This window comes from Podarcis bocagei (assembly GCF_964188305.1).
Source record: "Podarcis bocagei genome assembly, chromosome: 1".
In the NCBI taxonomy this organism is placed as follows: domain Eukaryota; kingdom Metazoa; phylum Chordata; class Lepidosauria; order Squamata; family Lacertidae; genus Podarcis; species Podarcis bocagei.
The window spans coordinates 121,863,717-121,887,008 of record NC_138125.1 but is presented as its reverse complement, the minus strand read 5'-3'; the positions used below and the strand labels follow the sequence as shown (position 1 = coordinate 121,887,008).

At 49.7% G+C, this 23,292-nt stretch overlaps 1 protein-coding gene across 4 annotated transcripts in view; it reads left to right on the top strand.

Annotated features, from left to right (window-relative positions):
* Window positions 1–577: 577 nt before the first annotated feature.
* Window positions 578–23,292, top strand: part of GAD1 (glutamate decarboxylase 1) — a 63,486-nt gene continuing 40,771 nt past the window's right edge. Inside the window, exons 1-4 of one of the 4 annotated variants that reach the window (XM_081170497.1) lie at window positions 578–930; window positions 2,984–3,139; window positions 7,799–7,861; window positions 19,218–19,376. In XM_081170497.1, coding sequence (XP_081026623.1) covers window positions 864–930; window positions 2,984–3,139; window positions 7,799–7,861; window positions 19,218–19,376 — 445 coding nt within the window. In that variant the 5' untranslated portion in view covers window positions 578–863. Of the gene's footprint in view, window positions 931–952; window positions 1,478–2,565; window positions 2,779–2,983; window positions 3,140–7,798; window positions 7,862–19,217; window positions 19,377–23,292 lie in introns of those variants that run through there. The other 3 variants (XM_081170498.1, XM_081170500.1, XM_081170499.1) reach the window with 3 other exon arrangements.

Here is a 23,292-nt window from a genome sequence, read left to right as displayed (position 1 = left end):
TAATAATAATTATTATTATCATCATCATCATCTTGCTTCAGTTCTGCAGATCTCCCGGTGAAGGTGGTAACTTAGTTTTCACGAAGGAGTCTTTCAGAAAGGAGATATGGCTGACACCTTTACAGTGTTGCTGTTTGGCCTCTGGTAGAAATCTTTCACGCCCATAGCACGTGTGTGTATGTGTGTGTGTCCACAACATTGTATATTTTCCCATAGACAGGCGCTTGTTTCTTCATCTGGCTAGTCGCTTTCCAGCGTTAGAGATAAAACGTCCTTCATGTATTGGCAGAAAGTGGAATATTGATTAAAGCTCCGGATGCTATTGGGGGACACGGGCTTCTACTCTCCCCTTCAATTTTATTTTTAGCGAATGGGTGCAGTAAAGAAACCGAGTTTGATACGCGTGTGTCTGTTGCTAAATCGGAGTCCTCTAATAAGGGGGTTTTGTAAACGGACTAGATGCAGAGCAATCCCGTCTTTGGTTCCTTGGTGCCCCCCAGTGGACAGTTCCAAAATAATTATTCAAGCTTTGGATTCCCGCCCCCTTCGTAGACGGCAATAAATGGACGGTGGGCTTTATAAAAATTCTCTAAGCTCCTCCAAATGAATTGAGAAGGGAAGACACACACCACCAACCCCCAATCCTCCTTTTTAAGACGATTGCTCAACAGTACGACCAACATGTTCTGGGCGCTAATAAGGTTGCTATCAGAGAGAAGCGACCATCAACCCAAATTAGGATTGAGCAGGTGGCTTTTAAAGAGCCAACTTTTATAAGGAAGACTCGTCGGAGAGAGGACGGCAAAACTCCCTCGTGGAAGCAGGAATGCAAGGCTCTGTGTGGCGTGGCGTGATCTGGACCCATGAAGATCACGCGAACACCTTGGTCTGAACAGGCAAACAGCCTCTCCTTCCAGCAATCGGAGTGCGGTAAGTATGCGCACAGAATCCCTTCTCGGGTCAGCCGTGATCTGGATTCAGAATCGAGGTGCCAAACCACACGCGCTCCTTCCACTCCGCTATTCCTTGGGGGAACCGCCTGCACACCTGCGAGTGAATCACGTTCGCTTGGGAAGGCGCAACGCTTGGAGGCGCGTGATTCCTCTCTCTGTCTCTCTCTCTCTTGCATCCCCCTCCCTCTCTCGCCTCCTTAGTCAACACCCGCACTCCTGCCCTCCTAAACTCCAGCTCTTTGGCTTCCCATCTTGGAGAAAACGAGGTGGAGGCGCTGGCAGAGCAGTGACTCATGCCTGCGTCGCAACAGATCAGCCGGCGATTCGAGCTTTTTTTTTTTTAAAAAAAAAAGCGAATCTCAAGTATTGGGGGGGGGCGCTAAGGTCATCTCGAATTAAATGCCAGGGAAGCCATTGATATTCCGACGTCGTTCGTGGCGGAGTTTATAAACGGCGAAGTTCTTCCAAAACGAAGATTTCTCCATCCTCCGCCGTTTGGGTTCCTGGAGTTGGAGCCTGGGTTGGTAAGTCTCTCTTGATTTGTTTTTTAAAAAAATCCAACGAAAAAGAACTCGCCCCTCCGTTCTTCCCGGAGGATTTTGGAAAAGGCTTTCTTTCCAGACGGTAGGGCTGTCTCCGTACTTAGAATTGAGGAAAGGATATTCGGTATTGGAAAGCTGATGTTTACGAGGAATAACCTGTTACTTCACTTTCCACCTTGGCCCAGGAGGTATCCCCGCATCTCTATCTCTCTCGTTCTTTCTCTACCTCCGGAGATTCAGGTTGTGTAGACAAGATGCAATCCTTCACCCGGCTGACCCACAACACCCCGGGGTGCACTTTATTCACGATAACTTTTTTCGTTTGGTGATGATGCCACGGTGACAGGTGGCGTTAAATCTTGACCAAAATTAAACCTATCTATTTCCCGTGAGCTTAGATTTTGATGTGTTTTTTTTTAAAAATCGTTATTATTAAATAACGTGGACCAAACAGCTTTGAAGTCCAAACTCCCGAATGAGGTTGAGATCATGTATCGATCGATCCTCTGCTTTCTGACGACCAATGAACCTCCGGAAGAGGGTTGCTGGACGCGGAACGAAATGTCTTCCCAAAGCAGCGCCAAGAACACGCGTGGAGAGAGCGAGCCCCAGGGAGGCCAGGCGCTGTAGAACACCTCAATTTTCATGCATTCATTCATTGTATAATTCGTTTGTGCGCATTCAAAGGCGCAAGTTGCCCTATAAGAATAGATCGGCTTGGCTGCTCCTTTCCCGCAATATTTGCCCCCCAGTTCGCCTCCCTCGACGTCGTTTCGTTTGCCTTTCGTAAACCTGCGAAGGGAGAAGGCGCCCCGAGGACCACCACCGGGATCGCTCGGAGATCTTTCCTCCTCAAGCCATCGCCGGTCTCTTCCTTTCCCGACGCGTTTCTCCGCTTCCCCATTCGCTCCGAGCCGTCGCCTCCTTCGCTGCCCATTGAGCAAGAAGGGGCGTCGAGTGAGTGAGTGAGTGGCCGGCGGCGGCCATCCTCCTCCTCTCCCTCCTCTCCCTCCTCCCACCTGCCCTTCCCCTCCGCCGCTTTGCTTCCAGGGGCGAAGACGAATCGTGCTCGGCTCGCCAGCCCCGTCCAGACATTTCCCCCGCTCGCTCGCCAGCCAGCCAGCGCTGCCTCATAAAAACCAACGAGGTGTCGTCGCCTCCAGCCATTTCTCCAGCCCCGTCGCTTTGTCTGAGGAGAGGAGGCGGGCGAGAGATCCGCGCACCTCCGAGGAAGAAAGGGATCCTTCTTCTTCTCCTTCTCCCCGCGCTGGAGGTGCAACAAGGTCCCTTTTGTGCGCGCCCTGCCCTCCCCACCTCCGACGGCCTGCGACTTGGCGCCCAGTTGAATGGCTTCTCGTCGCGCCTTGGCCGAAGCGAGAGGAAAGAGAGGGGGCGGGGGGGACCGAGAGTCACAGCCCGAAATACACACACACACAACCACACACACACACACACCCTCTCTAAACCCGCCTTTCTCTTCCCTTGCAGTAAATCATTCTGCTGGGATCGGAGGAAGGCGAAGGCAAGAGGAAGACGAAGCAGCCCGGGATCCAAGGGCTTTGCCTCAGCACCTCATGGCGACCTCGGACCCGTCCTCGTCCAACACGGCTCCGGATCCCAATCCGAGCAACTTGCGACCCACAAGTAGGTCTCGCCTTCCCGTCTCGCGCCGCCTTCGTTTGCTGCCGCGGTTGTGGCGGCCACGCGTCGTCGTCGTCGTCGTCCTTTTTCGGCGGGTGGGTGGCTTCCCCACAAAATTCGACATTCGCCACAAAAAACCACCGCGACCAAGAACGACCGACATGGAAGCTCGCCTTCGAACGAGAAACCCCTTTCCCTCCACACCCCCCCCCAAAAAAAACCACACACGAATTCAGGCCGAAACCGTGGGGTGGTGGGCGTGGGTTCGGCTTGGGGGAAAACAAAGGAACCAAGGAATCTGGGGCCATTGCTACAAAAACGAGAGAAGGGCTGGGTGGCAAGGAATAAAAACCCTGTTCGCTGAGGAGGACTTTGTACGCGGCTGCTGGAGCGGGGCGTGAGGGGCGGGTCGGGGTCTCCGACCGTTTTTCGGGCTGACAGACCCGGCCGGCGCCAAGTTCCACCGGTGGTTTCTGACGCGCGGCGCGAGTCCCTTCCCGCCGTTTCTTTTTCTTTTCCCTGAGGTAATCTCTGATCCAGGGGGCCAATGGAGGCTATTCGAGAGGCTTCCCCCCCCCCCCATCCCTTGTCCCTAACTGGCGCGTGTTTTGCCTGGAGTTATTAAGGTGTGAGTCGGAAGGGGAGGGCGCGAAGGAGCCGGGTTTATAGCTTTCGGCTAGACAGACATTCGGCAACCCCGCGGAGGAAGGGGGGGAAAAGGCGGGAGGAGGGGGCGCGGCGGAGGCTTGAAATAAGCCTGGACGACATAATCACCCAAAGCTTGGAGGGCGATAAATGGTCCGCCCCCCTTGGAAGGGGTTGTGAAGCATGGACACCCCCGTCATTATTGGGCCACATGAGGGGAGGCGAAACCCACCCGGCGAAAATAGCTCTTTTTTGTGGCGGCCTGGCGCCTGTTTGTTTGTGTGGTGTTTTTCTTTCCTCTCGCCTCCGAGCTGTCAAAAGCTCGCCTAATTGTTTGAAGGCGTTTCACGGAAACCCGTGGCGGGCTTTTATTGGGGGGAGGGACACACGACAAAAGAAGGGTCGAGCGCGGTGTTGTGTATGTGTGTGCGTGTGTTGTGTATCTCCTCAGGAAGAATCCCTTCCCTCCGCGACCATCTCAAGGAATGCGGCCTCCTGTCAGGTTCCCTCACAGCAGGCAGCAGCGCGGGCTGCGCGCCCTCTTCCCGCGCTCGCGCGCGCCATTGCCTATTGTTTCCCGACGGCTCTCTCGCGCGCGCTCCCTCTCTCCCGCCTCCTGGTCCGGCTGCGGGGGCGCGCGTGTGATTGAGGGGAGGGGATGGAAGAGGTGGTGTGTGTGGCGCGTGTCCCTTGGCCTCCTCTCCTGGTCATGCTCCACCTCGCCTGAGGCGTCTTAAAGTCCTGTCAGAGCTGCTTCTCCCGCCTGCCACTCTCCGGTCCCGCCCTCCCTTTCGGCTCCCCGGCGCCCCGTCCTTCGTCCTTCTCCGGCAGCGGGGCGACCTCCTCCCTTTCACCTGAGGCGACCTTCTCCCGCTGCCTCCTCACCGTCCTTGCGCCTTTCCAGCCCGCTGACCCGCTCGAAGGGCTCTCCACCCGCGCCATTTGTCTTCTTCGCGTTCCCTTTGCCGCCCTCCTCTTTTCTGCTCTCTTTCCCTGCGCGTTTCCCTCTCTGCCTGATGGCTCCAGTTCGACCACCACCACAACAACAACCCCCCCTTTTTTGCCATACATTCCCACCCCCCACCTCAGCAAGCATCTCTCCAACTCTTAAGCTTGGAATCTCCCTCCCCGCTTCCCCATAGCTGTCAACTTTTCCCTTTTCTTGCGAGGAATCCTATTCGGAATAAGGCAATTTCCCTTTTAAAAAAATGGGAAACGTTGACAGCTATGCCTTCCACCCCTTCAAATGCGCTCTCTACCCCGCCACCATTTCCCTGGGCGCGCCTTCTCGCGCCCGCCTTCCTGCCTCTTCTCGTCCTCCCCGGCCAGAGCGCCCCCTACAGGCACGTTTTTTTAAAAAGAGTGGAAGGGGTGGTAGTAAAGGCGCGAGACCCAGCGCGCACTGCGGGCGGGCGGAGCCAAAGCCCAGCCTTTTCATTTAGACATTTTTGTCCTTTTTTCGAAGGGGCGGGGAAACCTCTCCTTCATATTTGCTGTCCTCTCCGACATGCCGGTTTGAGACCGTGGTTGCATCCATGCTTAAAAGGAAACGAGCTCCACGAATGCCAACGGACACCTGCTTTCAAGGGGTGTGGATCGCATGGAAAGCCTGGCGATCTTTCTTGCGTTGGAACCAGGGGGTCCCGAAAGGATGCAGCTACAAAGGCCATAATCCTTAACTCCGGAGCGGTTACCCCCTTTGTATTGGGACCTAAAACAATGGCCAAGTAATACACCGCTAGCTAGAACCTTTATTCTCCCTCCTTCTTTCCTGCGTCCCTCAGCCTAGCACTGGCTTTACTACAGGCCCAGCTTTTGGTCCCTTGAAGAAATGGGGTGTGCTTGTTTCCACAATTCTAATGCAGGGTTTTAACTCTACCCGATGTGTTTTGCTTATTTATATATTTATTGGCAATCGAATTTTTCTCTTTCCTACCCCCACCCCACTCCATTAATTGCTTCGGACGGACTCCTCCATTTCCTTCTCTTTCTAATTTCTTCCAGAAGTAGTGTGGGGGAAGCACATTGGAAATCCACTTAATGAATTTCAAGTTGGATTTCACAGAAATACACGGCAGTCAGGCAAGCTAGTTGTCTTCTTCAGGCATTGCCAGTATCCGTGCTTTGGGACATGCAGCTTAGGTTTCATTTAGGCCGCCTCCTGAATAATGCACGCATAGCTTTTAAACTTGAAAACATGTTTTATAATGCCACTAGCGCTTTAGAGTTTAAAGAGTCAGAATAAAATACTCTTTTCCTTCTGGGTTACATTCACACGGTGTCCTTTCTTAGGATCCGGGTTAGTCATTGGCAGAGCCGCAGTTACTGGGCATGGAAGCCAGCTGCTAAATAGGCTTACTCGGAAGTAAATCCCCCTGAGTTCAGTGGGGCTTACTACTGTGTTCCTTAACACCGTGGCAGAGCCGTTTCCAATTCTCCAGGCCTCTTGAAGTCTCTCGGCCCGCTGGGGCTTTGATGGTTGGCAATCAATTATCTTTCTGTTTCCTTCCTCCTGCGATTTGTTTGTGGGGAGGTTTTTTTGTTTTTGTTTTTTTTTTTTTGTCTCTTCCGTACTTTATCCCTTTCTATTTGCCCTCTCTCGTTTCAGTTAGCGCCCCAAACTAACTCACACTTGCCTAAACCTAATTGAAGGTCGTTGCCGCCTCTCCCACTTTCAGCACCGCCTGAGATGGACAGCGCAATGCGTGTTCCAACTGCGGGCAGTATGAATGGGGTTGCGGGCAGTATGAATGGGGTTGTCTCGAAAAATGGGGAGCAGGAGGACGTGAGGGGCCTTTCAATGTGTCTCCCTGACTCGTCATTCCGGCTGCAACCTAGTCATGCAAGTCTGATCATCTAGTCAAATACTATTTTTCACCCAATTAATTCCTGAACTCTTCCATGACCCCATTTCATGCCAGTTTATTTTAAGCTGCCACTTTCCTGGAGCAGTGCCAATAAATTATTAGGAGATAGTCAGGTCTCTCTCTCTCTCCTCCAGCTGCTTTGTCTCTTCCCATCTTCCGGGTGGTACCTATACTGCCAGCGACACACCACTGACTCGCCTGCGCGCTCAACCTGCTATTCCCTCCCACCCACCACCCACCTCGTGATTCCTTCATTGGCCCCAAAGGCTCCCTTAAAAGGAAAGCGTGCTCGACTTTGTTAAAATACCACGGAAATCACAAACTTGAGGCTTGATGGGGAACTTGGAATAGCAGAAAGCTGGGGAGGGAGCGGCGGCATGAGATTTCTTTCCGTTGTCTAATGGGGCTGCGACTAGACAACAAAGACTTCTGTTGTGCTGGTACCAGATATCACAGGGGAAGTGAAACTATGTCTTTGTTTGGACCAACGACTGCAAGTCTCCCAGTCCTTGCGTTGACCTGGAGACATTAAGGTAAAGCAAACACACCTGTGCGAAAAGATGCAGGTAGCTACGCTGAGAATGGAGGCCTGCCATTTTCTTCCACCAGCACTCACATTCATACCGGAGGCATTCTTGATGATCCCAAAGACGTTTCGTTTTAGAGTTAAGCCTTCTAGCTGCTATGAGGGTAGAAAACAGAAAGATAAAATGCGTTCCGCTTGGAGCAGTTCCTGTCCTGCGTAAGTCTTCGCTCCCACCACACCTCTCCAATAACCCCTTCTAGGACAGTGGAGGAGGCACTCTGCTTATGGCCGGCTAAAACTCTTTGCCTGTTCACCTTTTGAGTGGGATCTGATGCAATAAGGTAAATTAAGATTGAGATGCCAATGTAATTGCCGTCCCCCCATTACTCCAAATCGCCAGTGCGATCAGTCAGTCACCTTTTGGGACCCGTTCTCTCTTTTGTCTAGCAGAACATTATGGTCTTCTAGCGGGGCTGCTAAATATTTCGTTTGCGTTCTGAGAGCTGCAGTATATTTTTTAGAGCCAGGTCTGCCGCTCCTTCGAAGCACAGCAGCTGGGGATTGCAAAGAAGGCTGTGCCGCTCATTTCCACGGCCATAAACCTCTTGTCTCTGTTCCTTTCAGCTTATGACACCTGGTGTGGTGTGGCTCATGGCTGCACGAAGAAAATCGGGCTGAAGATATGTGGTAAGTGAAAAGATGTGCGCGCAAGAAATCGTGTAGCTCCGGTCATATTCTGTCTGTGTCTGTGTTTCTCTTTCCTTCTCTCTCACCTCCTTCCCTCCCTCAGGCTTTGTCTTGAATCCATAATCATCCCCGAAGCTTTTTTATCACTTGCTTAAACCCATCATCGCTCCCTTTCTGAAGCAACTGGGTTGTTGGCCGACCAGAGAAAAAGTAGGCCACCTCTTTTATCTGCAGATAAACGCAAGAAACGGGAACAAGCCCGCAAAGAAACGTTTCTCCTCCCCTCTTCCTCCTCCCACGGAGAAGTGCGACGAGGCCACCATCAGCAATACCCCAAATTCGTTTTCAAGGAGGTGGTGGGATGGGCGGGCTGTGTGCGAAATTGGCGCTTCTCTCTAATCCTGTGCTAGAGGTTTTTGCGCCACCTACTGTCCGACGCAAGCACAGACCGACAGCAGCCAGGGCAAAGCGCAGCTGGAGGTAGAATTTACTGGTTCCCCGTTCAATTGACCTACTGGTGCTAGAAAACAAGAACTGCGGCTGCTGGAAATACACCACAGGCCTTCTCCCCCCCCCCCCCAGGGCGTTTGAAGCGAGATGGGCGTTTAGCAGATGGATAGCGCGACACCTGTGTGCATTTGCAGGAGGTTCCTTGGAAGGGAGACCCTCTGCCCAAAAAGAACTGCAGGTCCTTTTGCGCGTGCGATGCAGCTGGTAGATTAAACAGGGCTAGCTTTAGGAAGAAGGCATCTCCGCGATTCTGCTCCTCCTGCCCACCTCAAAGGGGGTAACTCTTCCTGAAGCATCCGGGTATCCAGTTTCCTCCGGCGACCCTGTGAAACGGGGGCAGTCGAGGAAGGCTGGGGAAGGGGGTGTGGCGGCGGCGCACGACCGAAGGCGAGAGCGAGCAGGAGGAGGAAGGGAGCGCTTGCCAGGCGGCGAGTTGGGGCTGCTTTGCCACATCTCACTGTCTGAAATTTTTCAACCTTATCGGCCCAGAAAATACGGATCTCCTGGGGGAGAAAGATTAACGAGAGCCTTATTAAAGAGCCATTCGTCAGGCTGCTGCGTCCGGGAGATAGGAGGCTGGCAGCCAGTCAGCGCTCGGGTGTCTTGAAGTGAAGGGAGGAGGAAGGCGAGCAAATAATATGCCGTCAGATTGTACCCGCTACAGCAAGAGATTCATTTGCGGATAACGAGACTGTCTGCCTCTCTTTAGATTTCTTTATAACGCCTAGGAAAGAAGGGGAGGGCGGGGACGCCTAAGCCCAGCCATACCTTGGTCCATGTTTTGCTTTTGGAGGTTTTAAATGCATTTAACAATAGCCCGGTCCTGTGTGCGCTTGCTCGTAAGAAAACTGAACTCCATGGGGTTTACTCCCAGGAAAATACGCACAAGATCCCGGCCTTTCAACAGAAGCCCTTTGCGCGCTTATTTGGGAGTAAGGCTCGGGTTAGGGACTTGCTTCTGGGTAAACAAACATAGGATCAGGCTGAGAGAGAAGCGCTTTCATCAAATCACGTGTGTGCTCTTAAACATGCACGCAAGCACGCACTCACACGTTTTTCACTAATATTTCAGCATGCCAAAGGGTGGTGGTGTATTTTAAAGACGAAGGAAACACACGGGAGTTTGGAGCCGGAATTAAGGCGCGTCTGAAAAGCACCAGCGCCGAGGTTGCTTTAACCCTTCCAGCCCAGCAGAGGTTGCCTTGGAGCCGAAGCAAGGACTGCTATTAACTTCTTCCTCTTCTATAAATAGCTCCTGATCTGGGCTTAATGGGCCGTTTCCTTGCTGGTCCCTTCAGTGGCTGGAGCGCCGAGGGTTTTTTCATCATCATTTTAATTTAGCTCGGCAAGCAGAACTGATAAAGTAACGCGCCGCTGCCTCTGGTTGCTAGACTACCGGGGTTTATGGAGGGGCAACCCCTTCTGCTGCCACTAAACAAATACAGACCGCTAGAAATACTGCGCGCTCTCCCAACAACCGTTGCCAATGCAGCACGGTGGGCAACAGCGCGATCCCCAAACCGGTCGAGCTGTTAAAGGCTTTAAATCTAGACCTGCAGCTTATAGAACGTTTAGGACTGAGCCGCAAAGTCCAGCTGGTGGTTTAGAGCAGTTAGTCTTTAAGGTGTCCCAAGACTCGTTTGGTGGTAGTGTTTTGTGGCCTGCGTTTCTTTATTATTTTTGCTGGGAGCGGGGGGGTTGAGCGCGCCTGCATCCTCCCACTTAATAAAATACATGCATTTCTAAGCTGCTTTAGAAATTTTAAACAACGGGACCTCCTTAAACTGCAGCCATTTGATCGCTGTTAGATTTGTTCGTTGGTTTCAGGCTTCCCCATGGGGAAAGGGCAGGGTGAGGTGTGCGCAGATTAGTTAGATCCACTTTATTTCTTTCCATATTAAATTCAAAAGAGTCTGATTTCTCACAGTTGGGAATCAAATTTCCATCGTGTGTGTGTGTGTATGTAAATCCCTTCCTTGCGTCTGGAGCTTCCAAACGTCGCCGGTTGCCGGGCCATTAAGGACTTTCAAGTCGATTACCCTGCGCGATTGATCAGTTAATTAGCCAGCCCATCAAAGCGAGTATTATGCTCTCTCAAGGCAAGCGGCTGGCTGGCGGATGCTTCCTGGAGCAAAAACGTGCCGACTTATAGGGGACCAATCACCCGTTTTGTCCAGAGTTGTGAAGGCGTCTCGCCGGCCTTGAGGCACCTCACCCAGATGTCTGTGCAAAGCCGAAGTAACTTTCGCGAAAGGCAGACCTAACTAAAAAGCGAACTGAAGATTATTTTGTTAAGCCAGCCGTGAATAAATTATTATGGAGGTGATGCTGAGTATCTCGGTCTAACCAGAAAGGCAGAAGATGTGAGAAAATTACTGTATTTAAGCTCAGGAATATTCGCATTTCTTTTTCCGGCGCCCGCACTACCCGTGGATACAAGATTTTCCGTTTGAGATATTATATAAACCAGGCCTGGAAAACTTGCTGCACTGCTCCCTGTTGCTGGAGCCTAACATCCACCCATCATCCCTTGACCGTACTGCCTGACGGGCTTTTGAGTCCATCAACTTTCGGAGGGCTGCTGGTTCCTCACCTCTGCAGTGAATTATAATCGCCTCCCTGAGAACTAGCAGCTGTGTTTGAGGGTCCCGGTTCCTCAAGCTCCTGTGGTGTCTGCAAAAAGAGGGAGGGGCCAGAGATCTCAGGATCCCAGAGATCTGAACTGAGATCAAATCCTACAGAATTCGATTTACTTCTGAGAAAGCACGTGTTGTCAGACAGCGCTGCTCCCTTGCCTTGCCTTGAAGCAAGGACTGTCTTGTAGCGCCTGCAAACCCTGGCGTGGGCGATCGCACCCTGAAAATATTTATTCACATAAATAAGTAAATGCAAAGCGGCCTCGCCTCAACTTCGAAGCAAGCTCTTTTGATTTCAGCGGACTTTCCGATTTCTCCCCGTGGAGTTTCCAGGGACGCGAAGTCTGGATAAAGCGGCCTCTCACCAAAGACTGCGACCGCCAACTCAGTGTGACTCAGGTGGCTACAATCCTTTACCTGGAACTGTGACTCAATGGAACTTGCATCCTGAGTAGAGAGACATATATTTTCCCCAAATATAACGGGTTTAGGATTTGTGCTGCTTGATCGATGCTGACCGCACCTAGGCATGTTTATTCAGGGAAATAAGTCGCGCTGCGTCCCGTGGAAATCACTCCTAAGTAAATGCGCGCAGGATGAAGAATTAGCCAAACGCGATGGTGCCAAAGAACAGAACAGAACAGGGAACATGAGGCCATACTGTATTTTTATATATCTCACCTGTCCCCTAAAGACGTCAAGGAGATTTGAACCGCCCCTCCCCTCTTGGTACATCACTCTGACACCTAGTTAGGGAAGTTCTCGAAGGACACAAGAGTTCTTATTCGGAAGTGTCCAAAGCAAGGAAAACAAAAGAAACACACAACACATATCCCTTCTGTTCAGCCCAGTAGAAACCATAAATATCTTTAAACTACCGCAAAAGTTACCACAGTGCATCCCAGAAGCTATACACTAATAGAAAGCGTTTTAGAGGAGCGATTAGGTTTGAAAACCCACTAGGAACGAAGCAGAGAATACTCCCAGCGGGACGCAGCATAGAGGCCACACACTACTTCCCCTGAGGTGGTGGAAACATTGGTTTAATAAATGAATAAATAAATCCGTTAACTTGCAAACCAGTTAAATTGCAGTCCTTCGACCTGAACAGTATTTATGAAAGCAGGACCCACAAAACTCTTTCCTTTTATGCAAGTTTAGATTCTTTAAACTTTTCAGTACCATCCAAGCTTGTGCCCTTGGGTCGGTTTCGGTGTTTCGCATTCATTCAGGATGCACAATGGAAATTCAATTTCTGTTCAAAGGTACAGAAAGACTAGGGAAACTTCTCTATTCTGAGGCGAATCAGAGTGGACAGTAATTTATTCTCTGTTGCCCCCAGTGCTTGTTTTCCCGGTATAATTATTTAATTCGAGTATTCAAATCGTTTTGTTGCCATTCTTCCATTTCGGTATTTTGTTGTGTGCGCCTTTGTCTCTTAGACCCAACTCGCAGCCGGAAGGAATACGCTGCTTGTTTTAGAAATAAGCGAACCCAACGCCCTTCCCCATTAGCCAATCAGAGTGAAGTAGGACTCCTTTCCTAATTGGCTATGCTCTCCTTTATGTAATGTGAGCCGCGCTCGGATTTATCCAATGAGGCTTCAGTAGAACATTCACAAAATTTCTGCGGTGGTTCTTGGGTGGGCGGACTATCGAACGCAGTCGCTCTTGTTTCTAGTCCTCAAGGCCACTGTAATAGAGCGAGGTTGAAAACGAAAAGGCTGCGGAAGGTTGGGTCGCTTGCTTTCAAAGGTGGTCCATGGAGACCTTAAGCTGGGGGGCGGTCTGTCAGAGAGCGCTACAGTGGAGCTGGTATTTTGTTATTCCTTCCTGCTTTTGCTCTATCTTATGAGCAACCCAGTCCTGTGGTCCCAATGGAGACAGACTGGTCTAGTAGTCAAAATTCATAGCCCTCCCTTTGACCATAGAACAGTATTATTATTTAAATAAACACCTTATAGTTTTCGATATTCGAATCCAGAATGGGATGAGCTGTGTTTAAAGAGTCTCTCTCTCTCTCTCTCTCTCTCTCTCTCGCTCTCTCTCTCTCTCTCTCACACACACACACACACAAATTGTCATTTTTCTATAACTATGCCTCTCAGTAGTTTAATACTATTTTCTCTAAGGCCTTTAAATCTTGCCCTGAAAATAATTGGCTTCCTTTTATGTGCCCAGTAGCGGCAGATCAAGTCGAATTACCTTCTAGGAGAGTGGGGAAGGGAAGGGAGAGACAATCTACTGTAAAATAATTGCCCAATTTGTACCTATTACTTCAACGTCGCGTGGATGCAGCAACCTGGTTAACTTTATTAGCTGAAGATTTCCTGATACATCATCCTCACAGAAGTTCAATTTGGTTTGGTTTTGAAACAAGAATAACTGATTAAATCTTTAAATGGGAGGAGGAAAGGGGAGGGCCAGCCCTGGCTGGCTCTAGACAGGCCCCGCCAGATCTCGTTTTAATTAACTTTTCTGGAAATGAGCAGCGTTGGACTCCCGCCCTCCTTTCTGGATGCACCGAAGGATGGAAGGAATAGCACAACTAGTACAGTTGATGGTTATCAAGTAAGCCTCGCCAAGGAGAAATAGAAGAATTCCAATACGGCAGACAGGGACGCTCCTGTTATCTGTGCCACTTGTTCAAGGAGACCGACGGGACTACTAAATTCTTAGGGCCACGATCCAACGAAGTGAAGCCCCCTTTAATTCCTGGAGTCCATTGGTGACCTGAGAGTGTTTGACTTTGGCTGAATTCTCGGCTCTTTATAGGTAATCGGGTAAAGGACCCCTGGACGGTTAAGCGCAGTCAAAGGCGACTACGGGGTTGCTGCGCTCATCTCGCTTTTAGGCGAGGGAGCTGCGTTTGTCCACAGACAGCTTTCTGGTCCATGTGGCCAGCGTGACTAAACCGTTTCTGGTACAACAGAACACCTTGAGGGAAGCCAGAGCGCACGGAAATGCCTTTTACCTTCCTGCTGCAACGGTATCTATTTATCTACTTGCACTGGCGTGCTTTCCAACTGCTAGGTTGGCAGGAGCTGGGACAGAGCCGCGGGAGCTCAGCATCTTGCGGGGATCCAAACCCTCAACTTTCTGATAGGCAAGCCCAAAAGGCTCGGTGATTTAGACCACAGCGCCACCTTCTTTATAGCCGCCACCACCACGCGAGGCCATTGCTCACGCGTTGCTGAAAGTCCAAACCCCATTCCAACACGCTTTGTGGGGGCTTCAGCTCAAGGGACCCCCGTTACCATTCTTTCAGTTGTTGGCAAGCTCAGTGCCTTTTGGAATTGAAGAAGGCTGATGTCCTCTCCAGTGCATCAAGCGCGCGCACTCATCGAACCGTATTCTCTGGAGAACAGCGACCCCTTCCTGTCGCTTTACGCACCAAAAAAACCTAAACTGAACTTGGAGAGACATAAATAATAGGGGGAGACTTAGGTTCAATTTCCCCACTCACGGGGTGATCTTGAGCCTCTCTTTGCCAGGGCTTTATTATTAGTATTAGCATCATTTTATCCTTACTCTGCTTATCTGTCCGGGTTTCCCCAGCCACTTTGTGGGGAGAATTCCTCCCTGACCGCTTTTAGAGCAAGAGGTAGGGGAGCTGTGGCTCCTCCAGAAATTTATGGGACTCCACCTCCCATCGGTTCCAGCCAGCATGCCAAATGGGTCATGGTGGATGGGAGTTGTAGTCCAGAAACATTGGGAGGACCAGTAGCTTCCCGATCGCTGCTAAATACGGCGCATTCGTTCCTCTCTCGCTTTTTGAGTAGAAATCTAAAATTAAGATTGCGGTAGTTTGCCTGTCACAAGCGGGGACCTCTGGCGGATGAGTCAGTGGGAGTCACGTTTTGCAGCCTTCCTCGGCTGAAAACTTTATTTTTTTAAAAAAGCAAGCTCCCTCCTCTCTTCGGTCCGATGCGCGCGCGCTCTAGCGAAGACGCGACACCTCCCAAGTTTATTCTTGGCACCGTGTGCTTTCGCCTTGAAAGGGAGCCCCCGCTGACACGTGCCTTTCTGTAAACCCCACCCGCCGCCCGCCCCCGCTCCTGCCTCCCACTGAAGTCAGCGGGACCTTTTGCCTTGGGCAACTCCTTGCAATGGGGGGAGGGGGAGGCCTGGCTGTCATCACGAGGAAGGAACCGCGAGGGCGTGAGTGAGCCGGAAGAAAAGGAAGCGCGTCCCAAAATCGTGAGCCTGAGTCAGAGTGACAGGAGAAGACAGAAATAGCGACTGCTTTGGGGGGCTTCCCCTCCCTCCCGCACCGGCACTTGCACGCACGTCTTCCTCTTCGACTGAAGACGCAGTTCTTCGAAGGAAGCTATGGGATCCGTGCAACGGGCTCCCCACTGAAGGCAACAGCAGAGAAGGCAACCACTTGGTTCCAATCAGGCCAGATGGTTGCTAGTTATGCTCAGAGTAGACCCTGCAGTCTACTAACCTAACGCCCATTATTTTCAATAGCCCTACCCTTGTTTGGGCAGGAACATACAATGCTAGTGTCTATTGCGTGTTACAGCATCGGTACATCTAACCTCCTCTGTCTTGTCTGCACGAGCTGGCTGCGGCTTTCTGGGACTTCAGGAAAGGCTCTTTCCCACCCCCTTCATGGAGATGCTGCGATTTGAACCCATGACCTTCTGCATGCACAGCAGGGGCTCTGCCGCTGAGCTGCAGGCTCAGGGCGACCCATTCTGCACTCACGAGTGGGATTTGCTTCGGATTAAACGTTTCCCAGGAGTGGGGTGTCCTGCTCCTCCATCGGGTTTCTTTGCACCTAAAACGTTTCTGAATAGGAGCTAACTTTCGTTATGGCTTAATTTATAATCTCAGAGGAGCTTTCCCCATCCCCCTTTTACAGTGCCAGCCTACGAACGTTTACTCAGAAGTAAATCGCACTATTCTGAAAGTGGCTTCATCGTAGGTAGAAGTGTGCATAGATTGGGAACCTTTACGTATTATTATTATTATTATTATTATTATTAAAGTTTTTAAAAAGGAATAATAATAAATAAAAAAGAATTAAAATGTGCACTCCACCCCCGGAGACCATTCCATTGCAACTATCCAACCTCCCAAAATTTCAACACTTCTTGCGATGATTTTGACCCCTTTCCGTTTTAACTACAAATTCTACAAAAACCCTCCATATCTCCTCAAAATCATATCTCCTGCATATTCCCCGTTTTACTTTAATGGCACATGTTAATTTATCATTAATAGCTAAATCCCCCACCTCTTTATACCATTCTTCCATTCTGGAAGGAAGACTGGAAGCCTTAAACACGAAGTACAGTTATTTTTATGTCTTAATTAAAAAAAAAAGTAACCAAACTGATGAGAGAATCCTGTTCGGAAAGTCTCTTTTTAAAAAAAGGTTATATAAAAACAAGAGTAGAGGTCGTTCTCCTTTTATTTTGAATTCGTTTGCGTTGAAATCTATCGCAGTTATGTGCGTTGCGAGCTTAATACTGACGAACTGATGCGGGGGGGGGGGACGCATTCATTCACGCCCCCTACCCCCACCCCTTCCCACGAAGGAAATAATTCTCTTTCGGAGGATGTGAAGCGAGCGCAGCCCTCCAACATATAGATTAGCCTCCGAGGTGGTCCTATTGAAGCCAGGCATAATAGGGCATCTGTTCCCATGGCAACGAAAAGCAAACCCGGAAAGCTGGGGTAGAGTCTGACTGGAGCCGGGAAGCTTTGACCGATTAATCAGCAGCCGCCGGGGACCGACGGACGCGCATTCGCCGTGGATTTCAGAGCGCGAGCGCCGAACTAGATTTCCTGATGGGGAGCCACATCCTAAAGTCTGGTCCTATGTGCCTGTTGGCTTAGAAATTAGTCCAATCTCGCTCCCTGGCAAAGCGTGCGCAGTACTAAGCGCCGCACTCATTTCAGTTTCAGAGCACATTTGATGAGGATTGAGCTTCCCACACGCACGCTCATTTTCCTCCGCTTTGGGGGGTCACGGACCTTTCCCCTAAATCGATGTCTCCAGCCACAAGGAAGAAGAAATCTCAGTGAGGCTGCTCTCCTTTGTTATGCTAAGGCTGCGATCCTAACCGTGTCTGCCCTGAAGGAAGAAATGCTACAGAATTCAATGGGGCTTTTTGTTGCTGTTTAGTCGTTTAGTCATGTCCGACTCTTCGTGACCCCATGGACCAGAGCACGCCAGGCACTCCTGTCTTCCACTGCCTCCCGCAGTTTGGTCAAACTCATGCTGGTAGCTTCGAGAACACTGTCCAACCATCTCGTCCTCTGTCGTCCCCTTCTCCTTGTGCCCTCCATCTTTCCCAACATCAGGGTCTTTTCCAGGGAGTCTTCTCTTCTCATGAGGTGGCCAAAGTATTGGAGCCTCAGCTTCAGGATCTGTCCTTCCAGTGAGCACTCAGGGCTGATTCCTTCAGAAAGGAGAGGTTAGGTCTTCTTGCAGTCCATGGGACTCTCGAGAGTCTCCTCCAGCACCATAATTCAAAAGCACCAATTCTTCGGCGATCAGCCTTCTTTATGGTCCAGCTCTCACTTCCATACATCACTACTGGGAAAACCATGGCTTTAACTATACGGACCTTTGTCGGCAACTCTCGGGTAAATGGGGTTAGGGTGGCAGCTTAACATGGAAGTAAAGCTTTATTCAGAAAAGTGGGTCTTAGAGACACTTAGAGAATGAGGCGGCCCTTTACTGTTAAACCGTCCGATAGACACCTCCGCAATATCTCTCCCGTAGGTTGAATGCTATCGATTTGAACAGCGCTGCTGATCGGCCTTTGACATCAATGCAACTGGCTTCTAAATAAGAACAACCGTTGCCAGCGGTGTGTCTGAACCTTTCGCAGTTCTGCGTTTTTGGGTTTGGAAAACGAGCACCGCCACACACTCCTCCACCTTCCAGGAGTAGTAGTTGTTGTTATTATTTATTAAATTTGTATATGCCCTTCATCCCAAGGTCACAGGGCGGTTCACCACATAAAATTAGGAAACCAGAACACAAAATGCATAACAATAAGACCAAATAAAAGCAAACCCTCCCCCACACACCCTCCCACAAACGCCTTTAAAAGGCCATAGACTGTTTAATCAGCCAAAGGTTTGGTTAAAGAGGAGCGTTTTCCCCGGGCGCCTAAAGGTGAATAATGAAGGCGCCAGGCGAGCCGCCCTAGGGAGAGCATTCTACAAAAGGGGAGCCACTGCAGAAAAGGCCCTGTTCTCCTGTTGCCACCCTCCCTGCCTCTCGTGGAGGGAGCACACAAAAGCTTCAGATGAGGATCACAGGGTCCAAGGTGGTTCATATGGGGTCGGTTTCACTGATAGTGGTGTACCCTGGATAAGTAAAAGCCAGAATGCAGGCCATACCTTCCAAGGGAGTTCGGGATTCCGCGCTTAGGGCGTACAGACCCCTGTATGACTGCAGTGGGAATCATTTCCGAAAACTGTGAAGTTCACGTCCTGCTGTGTGTTCCAGGACTGACTATGAAACCAGAGAGGCTTAAAAGCAGCGGCGAGGGTGTGCGTTTCCCAGATTCTGCTGAGGCTACTTTTTTGGTATTCCGAAAAACAAACCCCCTCTTAGTTTGCTTGGCTTCGATGGCCGCCCATGGCCCCTATCACAGCCCAGTCAGTCGGGAAGCCTGAAGTCCACAAAACTTCCACCGCTGGGGAAGGAAAGTTGGAACCCCTTGCCAGGATGCCATTGACTCCGTCCTGATCTTTCCCTTCCTGTCTCTCTTTTGGAGGAGTGGCATCTGTCCGATCGATTTAACAAGGCTTTGCCATTGCCCTAAATGACGAAAAATTGCGCGCGCGGTCTCCCCCCCCCCCTCGCACCCCGTCCTTTTTTCTTGCCTGACTGGCTTTTTGCAGCTGATGTCCTTTGAGCGCTCCTTCCTCGGGGCGAGTTGTCTCTCCCCATAAATACTCTCCCTCTCCGACCTCGCTAGGGGAGATCCTCTAGAACCAGCCCCACTGCGGGAACGGGCGGTGGGGTCTGGCAAAGCAGGAACCAGTTTGGGGGGGTGGGAGGAGCAGGTGTGGCTAGGTGCTTTGCTGGGTGGGGTTATCAGCAGCACGGAGGGTCTCCTTCGTTCTCCCCTCGCTGCTAACTCTCCTGAGCGGCTCGGTGGTTCTTTTGCTAAGCCAAGATGTTGGGAAGCGAGATCAAGCCTCCTCTGACCTGTCCGCCTTGTAATAACGATTTAGGGTTCTTGCAAAGGAACAACAGCCTGGAAGACAAGAGCCGGCTGGTGAGCGCGCTCAAGGAAAGGCAATCTTCCAAGAACCTGCTGGCCTGCGAGAACAGCGAGAAGGAAACCCGGTTCCGGAGGACCGAGACGGACTTCTCAAACCTCTACGCCCGGGGTAAGTAAATCCTTCTTTTTCTTCTTCTTGCTGCTGCTAATTCTTCTTCTTTCCCAGGTAGGACACATTCCCACTAACAGGGGCTCCTTTCCCAAAAGAAAAGGGGAAGCGTTGAGTTGTCTGATCTTGAGTCATACCATTGGTCCATCTAGTTCAGTGCTTCTTGCACTGAACTAGCAGAGGCTCTTCAGAGTTTCAGCCTGAAGATGCTGAGGACTGAACATGAGACTTTCTTAATGCAAAGCAGTTCTCAACCTATAGCCCTTCTCCTAAAGATACAGGCACATTGCTTAAGAGAATCATTGGTCCATTGGTAGCTCAGTGATTGATTGCCCTGTCTGGCCTTGATCTCAGAAAGGGGATATTTCCCACCCTACCTGGAGAATGCTGGGCTGGGTGAGTTTGAGACCTTCTGCATACAAAGTAGATGCCCCACCACTGAATTATGGCCCTTCCCTAATATTTGAGGGGGGGGCAGGTGGGAGGAGAGAGATGGTCCATAGAGGTCAAAGGCTGCAATCCTAACTCCACTTTCCAGCGAGTAAACCCCGTTGATTTCAGTAGGATTGCTTCTGAGTAGACATGGTTGGGATTGTGCTGATGGGGAAATTATGCACAGAGTGAAGAAAGAGAAGTGTCCCCTCACCCAACACACACACGCTTTCTCACACAACTTAAAATGGGAGTCGTCCACTGGAGCTGATTGACAGGAGAATCACCAATACAGGCAAAAGGGAGTCTTTATCTATCCCAAGTATATTAATGTATTAGAGTCCACTCAAGAAGTGAGTTGCATTGAACTCAAGGGGGCTTACTCCCAAGTAAGTGGGGTTAGCGTAGCAGCTTTAGATGGCGTTATAATAGTGGGGATTTGGACAAAATTCATGGCTTGTCAGCCACCATAGCTATATGAAGCTTCCATGTGCAGAGACATTAACAGCAGTTGCTGGGGTAGGGTACACAGTGTGTGGGAAGTGTTGCATTCATGACTTGCTTATATGGGCTTCCAGGGGCACTTGCCTGGTCAGACTTCTGCTGGTAACAGCACACTAGGCTAGGAAAGCTTTAATTCTCCCCCCCCCCAATTTTATTTATTAATTTTCCAAAAAAAATTAAACAAACAAACAAACATAAATCTCAACCGTATTAAAACCAAACTTAGTAACATTGTTAAGTGACTTCCTCGTGTCCCCCTGGTTGAATTTCAATGTATATCATTTTGACGGTTTTCCAAAACCAATATTCTTCTAAAATTAACTTAATCACTTAACATCTTTCTTTCATTCCAATTCAGCATTAAACATATTAATTCAACACATCACCTGTTTAAATCCTAAGCCTATCTATTATTTGCAAGCATCTCCAATTAATTTAACTTAACATATTTAACTAATTTTTTTCCATTCTTCCTGGTAATCCTCCTCCTTCTGGTCACGGACTCTTCCAGTCAGGTCAGCTAGCTCTGAAAAATCCATCATCTTCATCTGCCAGTCTAGGAAGGCTTTAATTCTGGTGCAGCAGGGGTCTTAGCTAGCAGCCCCCATTTAAGCTGAGACGAGACAGTAGTACTGTGATGACTCCATAGAAGTGAAAGGAAACACACTTTGTACAAAAGCAGAGGCATTCCTATCTTTTTCAGGCGTTTCAGGCTTTGAGTCATGCATGCAGACTGTGTAGCTCAGGGTTTGACGAAGCTGAATTCAAATTCAGCACCAAGGAGAGCTCCTACAGAGCAGCATGTAAAATCAAGGGCTGGAGGTGGCCTTTTGAGCCACTCGGTCCCAGTTCCTGCCAACCTAGCAGTTCGAAAGCACATCAAAGTGCAAGTAGATAAATAGGTACCACTCTGGCGGGAAGGTAAACAGCATTTCTGTGCGCTGCTCTGGTTCGTCAGAAGCGGCTTAGTCATGCTGGCCACATGACCCAAAAGCTGTATGCTGGCTCCCTCGGCCAATAAAGTGAGTTGAGTGCCACAACCCCAGAGTCATCTGCGACTGGACCTAACGGTCAGGGGTTCTTTTACCTTTATCTTTACCTCCAATCCACTTCTCCTGTACTCCTCTCCCTTTATTGGGGCCCTAGGAACTTATAAAATGGCAAACTCAGCCAGTCATACTGTAGCCTCTGACTGCAGCAGGCAATGTGCTTTCGGTGTTCAAGAAGCTGCTTCCCACAATAACTACCATTTAGGTAGGTCAGATGCTGCTGAAAGACCACAGTCATGATTCTACATGTATACTGAAAAGGTGTAGACATTTAATTATTCAAGACTGTTTCAGATCGCTTGCCATGTGGAGTTAAATTTATGAATTTCAGAAACACACACACACACACACACTGCAATCAACAGATCTGAATCCACACAGTAGGAGCCTTCAACTACTATATATAAGCAAAAATGCACTAAAGCTAGTTATATTCATGCTTGTGGATGGTTTCCAAAGATATAAAACATATAGCAAGCTGTTAATGCACCCCAAATGTAAGATAAATGTATTTGAATGAGTGTGTTTTTGGGGTGGGGTGGGGAGATTGAGATAGAAAGAGCTCAGTAATTTCTAACATTGAGAGACACAGACCTTCCTGGAAGTAAGCCTTGCCCCCAAACCACCAACACACAAGGGGATAGTTTATAGTTGCCCAGTGATGCAGGAAAGGCACTCTGTACATGCTCGAAGACACTTGCTCTTCAGAGAGACAATTGTGTTAGTTTGTTGTCGCAAAACAAAAAGGAGGCCTGAAGCACCTTGAGGACTATTAGATTTGTCACAACACAAGGTTTTGTGGGCTTCAATCTCTACCATCAGGCACATGTTATCTTTGTTCTGTTCTTGAGTATGGAAGGAAATATTGACAACAGTGGGGCCAGAGTTCAACAGGAGCAACAGCCTGTGTAACTACTCTGACCGGGTCCCTGTATTTTTAATAGCTTGCTTAGAAGCAGAAATTCAGCAAGTGGCCTCATCATTCTCCGTCGCCACCTCCCCACCGGATAATATAATATATAATATAATCTGACAGACTGAGGATAACACTTCATGTCTCTGACCAAGCAGGCTCTGGTTAGTTCATGAAATTTTATGCCATAGTAAATCTGTTAGTTTTTAAGATGCCACGAAGTGTTGTTTTGCATAGTTCTTCATAGTCCCAGGTCATATAAAGCAGGCAGAGTTGTGTGTGTTTTGGTTCACACTACACTTTTTTTTTTGGCTAAAAACAACAACCATTAAATCAGGGTGCACCAGCCTTTCTGAGAATTGAGATGGAATTCTTTTCTTCCCTACCCTTCTTGCATTTCTCCAGTTAAAGGGCTACCTGCCTGGGGAGGGAGGGGCTTGAGACAGGTGTGCCAACTGCTTTTCAACTAGGGATCTAGTGCCTTTAACAGTTGTGTGACAGGCAAAAATCCAGCAAGTTAATTTCTCTCGTTCTTTTGCAAAACCGCTGCCAGTCAGTGCCCACAATACTGGTGTTAGTTGGACCAATGGTCTGACTTAATATAGAGCAGCTTCCTAGAACCCCAGAATTGTAGAGTTGGAAGGGACCATGAGGGCACCTAGTCCAACTCTCTGCAATGCAGGAAGATTTCACTCAACGTGGGGGCTTGAACCTACAACCCTGGGATTAAGTGAGCCCTGGCTCTAAATAGGTTGAGATACCTTACCTAGAGAGGGACGCGGGTGGCACTGTGGGTTAAACCACAGAGCCTAGGACTTGCTGATCGGAAGGTCAGCGGTTCGAATTGCTCGGTCCCTGCTCCTGCCAACCTAGCAGTTCGAAAGCACGTCAAAGTGCAAGTAGATAAATAGGGACCACTCCAGCGGGAAGGTAAACAGCGTTTCCGTGCGCTGCTCTGGTTCACCAGAAGCGACTTAGTCATGCTGGCCACATGACCCGGAAGCTGTACGCCAGCTCC